Source organism: Crocuta crocuta, unplaced genomic scaffold, assembly GCF_008692635.1.
Source record: "Crocuta crocuta isolate KB4526 unplaced genomic scaffold, BGI_CrCroc_1.0 scaffold166, whole genome shotgun sequence".
NCBI lineage: Eukaryota > Metazoa > Chordata > Mammalia > Carnivora > Hyaenidae > Crocuta > Crocuta crocuta.
The window spans coordinates 3,844,562-3,850,561 of record NW_027531018.1 but is presented as its reverse complement, the minus strand read 5'-3'; the positions used below and the strand labels follow the sequence as shown (position 1 = coordinate 3,850,561).

Sequence of the window (6,000 nt, the reverse complement as noted above, 5' to 3'; positions counted from 1 at the left end):
GAGGGTGAATTCCTACAGCCACTGTGAAAAATAAATAATCATTTCCCAGTAAAGTTGAACATATTCAGACCCTACAAACCAGCAATTTTTGTCCAGTCATATATATGGAGAGAAAATCTTGACTAATAAGTACAAGGAATCAAACAAGGATGTTTATAGCATTGTCTTTGCATGGGGAAAAAAAAGGANTGTCTCCCTCTCTCTCTGCCCCTCCCCCATGTATGCTCTATCTCTCAAAATAAATAAATGAATTCTGAAAAAGGTATTTAAGAAAAAATATGCAAATTGCTAAAAACTAAAAGCACTGATACCCATATAATTAGATGAGCCAAATAATTGAGCAAAAAAAATTCACAGAAGGGTTAAAGAAATAAAAATGTGCTCAAATTCAATAATAAGCAAAGAAACATGAGACATAACTTTCAACTATTTATGAAATTTTGAAGTATCCCTGCTGCCCTGGCGGATTCAGCCTNGCGGATTCAGCCTTTGCACCCAGTAAGTTTAGTTCTGAGAATCTGTTCTCAGAAAGTCATCATTGACTTCTAAGTTATGGAATTTTAAGTATTTCCCCCCTTTTTACATAATTTAATTTAAATATTATCACTTTTAATATTAAAATAAGCAATTAAGTGATCCATTAATACCTGTTGGTAGTATACTTTATAAGCAATATTCTCTAGTTGCTATTCCTTTCTAACCAATTAAATAGAAAATGACATTTAAATCTCTTATGGTGGATTATTTTGTTCTTCAATGAGCAACTTGATTTGGAAATAATGTTCATATATGTATATAAATTTATAGTTTTCTGTTCTCTCTTTAGGAAAAGAAAGAAAGGCAGGAAAGGATTGAGCGAAAACAAAAGAAACGTCATTCTTTTCTTGAAAATGAGGCACTTCCTCCCTGGAGCCCTCCAAGTCGAACTGTGTTCTCAAAAGTGTTTTGATAATTCTCATTCTTACATGATGTAGTTATTTATCAATTCACTATTTTAACCATGGGTTTAAAACTGTTTATTCAATTAGTTATAGTTAGAAGAGTCTATTTTATTAAATGCCAGCCATTTCTACTGCATAAGATGCTTTGGAGTTAATCAGTGAAATAATTGAAGGCATTTTTTTGGACTGTGGATAAGCTGCCTCAAATGAGAAGCTAATAATCAGATCACACTTGCCATTAAAATAACTCTTTATCATGTCCTTGCAGTTGTTACAATCAGATGACCCATGACCACTTTCAGCCATGCAGGGTAGCGAAGTGTGTGTATTCCCCAGAATAAAAAGGAAACCATTTAGGTACGACAATCATAGAAATAATTGAATCATTCTGTGAATGATTGTGCATCTAGATTCAGGTTTTAGAAGGAGTCATTGCTGGGAGTACGCACGTATTATTTTTTCCAAAACTGATCTTTAACTTGAGCGGTTGCACTTGCACTGTGCAAGTTACAATTTTGGTCAGGTGAGGCAGTAGTTCAGTAGAACTCTAATCTTCCAGGCATTTTATTTAAGAAGTATGCCTTATGTTTTAATATGGGATTGTATCTGTCCCAGATTTCCATGACAATCTTAGGCACTTTATAGTGAGTAGACCTCTCAAATGTGTCTTCTAAATTCTATTTCATTTTATTATTTTGGTGGCATCAAAAGATATCCATTTCTTGGCAGTGATATACTCACACAATAGTGATGGAAATTCCACAAGAGTTCAAGGTCATTATCACTATTATTATTATTTTCCAGACTTAAGCCATATAGGTGATAAAGGCAATTTTTGATCTCTTAGCCTATTCCAGAGTCTTATAGCTTATATTTAGAAGACAGCTGTATAGGAAGGTAACTTGTAGAAAGTGCCCAAAGAATCTTTATTTATTTATTTGATCTGTGCATATCTTTATATTTGGACTCATACTTGAACTGGTCAACTAATTTATCATAGACCAAATGTATGCTTTCAGAGTTGAAATACTACTTTAGCCAATGATGCAATGCAATATAATTACTATTGGGTGAGAATATAATTACTATTTCTTAAGCACCTATTGTATGCTCTCTCCTGGGTCTTTACAAATGTTAATTCTTTGCAATAACTAATCCATGTAGGTGATATTTTTCAGATAAAAAATACTGAGACTCAGAGAAATAACTTGCCATACATTTAGCATGTGATAGTGGGGATTAGAATTGAGTAAGTCTTCCTCCCTCCAGAATCAATAGGCTCATTTTTATGCTCTGTATTATATCAACTTTACAAACACATTTTACCTCTCAGATCCTAAAATCATGCATTGCTATCTAGAGCTTATATTTCCTTTTAAGAAATATCTGTATGTTATTAGAGATGGTCAACTTCATTAGATCTATAAAATGAAAAGATTTCATAATATTAAGAGAATTAGTCAAATGCCTTATATGTAGTATTAGAATGTCAGGAAACCCAGCAGGTAGTGGAACATGGCATTTGAGATACTCGGAAAGCCTCACTCTGAGGACTGAGCTGGCTGCTATGCGTGTTCAAGATAAAAAAGGTGTAAAGGATCACTGGGTCACATCAGTGCTACAGATTTTTTTTAAATTATAAACAAACCTGGAAGCCTTTTTATACTGTCAGGAACTAGGAGAATACTTCATGAAATTGAAACTATTATCATCAGTGTGTATTATCAGCATGAGATTTAGCTCCTCTCTTTTTCACCAAATATATATATATTTGTATATACATATACAGTGTCTACCAGAATGAATCATTGTTTATGGTATCTAATTAGCTATTCAGAGCTAAGGAGGTATTTGCAAGTTCCAGGGAAATAAAAGGAGAAAACGTCAGGGATATGAGATCCTAAATGTATATGTCATAAATTTCACATTAAATATTCACTTACACTTCCCAATTGTTTTCTTCATCATGTCATATTTAGTGGCTTGCTATTATCGCTTCCTAGTTGTGGGAGCACTGAATGAAATTAGTAATGTAAAGCATAAGGCACATAATAAGGACTTAATAAATGTTCATTTTCATTTGCTTACTTCCAATAAGCCCTGCATTTACCCACTTCACGTATGTGAGGAAAAGGTCAACACAGATGGGGTTGATAATGGTTATTTGACTTATACGTTTTTAGCATACGAGAAGAAACCACCACTTTCCTGGCCAGTCGAGCACTCAGAAGAGAATCTGGAGGTTAGTTGTATTAGAGACCTCCTAAAAAGAGATCTAAAGAAATCTAAATCTTAGCACTGTTTGTGAAGTAGGATGAAGTGCAAAACTGAGGTGTTCGTGAAGACCCAGCAATTCATTTCTCTCAAATGGGAGATTTTCTACTCACTATGATAAATAATAAATTATTTCCTGCTTACAGTAACATGTGCTAATCAGTTATCTAGTTGAATGAAATCCTTTCTCCTTCCGGCAACAAAAATAAGGCCGAGTTTTAAGAGCTGGGTGAAAGTATTGTTTACTTTCTGAGATCCCAAGGAAAGAATCCAACCTGATAATATCCTCTCCTCTTGAATGCGTTTATCTATTTAAGGGGTACGATTTTCCCATATATCCTTAAAAGTATCAAATGTCAATACATTTTCTCATCAAGTTTTCATTAATTTATAATATGAGGGAATTCAAATTAAAGACACTAAAAGCCTGTAGATTTTCAGATTAAACTTCTAGTTTTATAAATTGTATTGATGACTTGAATGTTGACACTTCAAAGTAAGGAAGGTAAGAATTTAATGAGTATTTTACATGACTGAAAACAACAATTTCCCTAGAAATTGACATATCAATACAAAAAATAAAATTGTATACAGAATGTATTTTCCATAACAACCAAGAAAACAGTAGTGTTCTATAAATAGAGGAAAACTATATGGCATGTTAGATCAGAAGGAAGTGGCAGTTTTCTTAAATGTATCTTTTTTTTTAAATGTTTTATTTATTTCTAGGAGAGAGAGAGAGACAGCGTGAGCAGGGGAGGGTCAGAGAGAGAGGGAGTCACAGACTGAAACAGGCTCCAGGCTCTGAGCTGGCAGTCAGCACAGAGCCCGACGCGGGGCTCGAACCCACGAACCGCGAGATCATGACCTAAGTGAAAGTCGGACGCTTAACCGACTGAGCCACCCAGGTGCCCCAAGAAGTGGCAGTTTTCTTAAAGAAAATAAGAACTATTCAGGTATAACAACTTTCCGGTGGTTTCTATTGCATCATGTTTTGAAAATGTTAGTTCACTTACTGTTCTGAATAGTATTGAAACTGATAGGTCTCACTGTTGCCAAAGCGGTAGCTGAAAATAGTTAAGTTGTTTGTACCTCGGACTGATAAAACTATGTATCTGGAATGGTTTTAATAATTTAACAAAGCTGGCCCAAATCCTATTTCTAAGCTGAACAGGACTACTTTGACTTGCCCAAGAGAGCAAGTCATGAGATACTATGAGATACCAGAGTTAGAAATCAGATGTCCAGTTTTCTAGTTGTAATCAGCCCACCATTCCACAATTTTGAAATCTGATAAAACTTTCACAGTTTTATAACCATGGTCATTTTGATCCTCTCTCCAATGGTCCCTTATTCTTCCAGTCCCTTCTCCGTAACTCCACCAGATCAAAGGTCTCTGGGCACCTCCACCACTGCTTCATGGGTAGGGAGTACTGAAGTTTCTTAAGCTCTGAATCACAGGCTAAGATGGAATGGAAAAAAGGAATTTCTCAAAATGGGAGAAATTGCATGTTGGTCAAAGTAGTTCCTGAGAATAAACTAGTACAGAAAACAAATATTCCTGATGTAATCTTGACTCTGATCCCAGTAGTGCTTTATTAAAAGGCATTTAAACCCATATGCTTCCTTTCTATACAAGGTAAAGATATTACCAATTGTCCTACTTCATAGGTACATGGGCTGACAGAATAAAGAATGCTGTGTAAATGCTTAACTAGAGACTTCCCTGAATTCTTTTTGTTTTAAAATCTCTGGTGATTTGATTATTTTGAAACACGTTACCTGTAATTGTATAATGTTAACTAAATTATTGGTATTAAATTTAGGATGTTTAAGAATTACTTGAGGAAATGTATTTAATGTCTGCTTTTTAGTAGCATATTTCATGTTCTGCTTAATTAAAGTTACTCATTCAAGAGTTATTTTATTGGGTCCTGTTATTTATCGATTATGCCAAATTTCATTTCAGAATGTTGGAAAATGTGGTATGAGTTTTATTTATGGTCTAAAGACAAAATAATCATTGTCATCTGCAGCGACATGGATGGATCTAGAGAGTATAATGCTAAGCGTAATAAGCCAGAGATAGACGAATACCATATGATTCCACTCATATGTAGAATTTAAGAAACAAAACAAATTGAACAAAGAAAAGAAAGGAAAAAGACAAACCAAAAACCAGACTTTTAACTATAGAGATCAAACAGATGGTTACCAGAAGGGAGGTGGATGGGGGGATGGAGGAAATAAGTGAAGGAGATTAAGAGTACACTTATCATGATGAGCACTGAATAATGTATAGAATGGTTGAATCACTATAGCATACCCGTAAAATTAATATAACACTGTGTGTTAACCATACAAGAATTTTTTAAAGATGAAATCATTATATTATGCTGATATACCTTTTATTAGAAATGACTGAAATTTTGAAAAAAAAGACTGAAAATTTGAATATAAACTTTTTTTACTTGAAATACTACACAGATTACAAAGGTAATGTAATTATAAAATTATCAAATATTTAGAAAGTGCAACGTCACCTGGGTGGCTCAGTCGGTTGAATGTCTAACTCTTGATTTCAGCTCAGGTTATCATCCTAGGGGGCGGGGATTGAGCCCCATGTCAGGCTCTGCAGTGAGCATGGAGCCTGCTGGGATTCTCTATCTTTTCTGCTAACCCTCTCCCTGACTTGCACACACTCTCTCTTAAAAAAAAAAAAAAAAAAAGTGCAAATATCAAAAATAACCCACGTTCCCATCTCCCTGAAACAGTCATAGTTAAC

The 6,000-nt window shown here is 34.4% G+C and overlaps 1 protein-coding gene across 2 annotated transcripts in view; it reads left to right on the top strand.

The window, feature by feature from the left end:
* Positions 1 to 5,103, top strand: part of MAP9 (microtubule associated protein 9) — a 37,072-nt gene extending 31,969 nt beyond the window's left edge. Inside the window, exons 14-15 of one of the 2 annotated variants that reach the window (XR_013336807.1) lie at positions 827 to 3,909; positions 4,154 to 5,103. Coding sequence is in view for 1 of the 2 variants with exons in the window: in XM_077770948.1 (XP_077627074.1) it covers positions 827 to 949 (123 nt within the window). In the remaining variant the exon portion in view is untranslated. Of the gene's footprint in view, positions 1 to 826 lie in introns of both variants that reach the window. The other variant, XM_077770948.1, reaches the window with a different exon arrangement.
* The last annotated feature ends 897 nt before the right edge of the window (positions 5,104 to 6,000 follow it).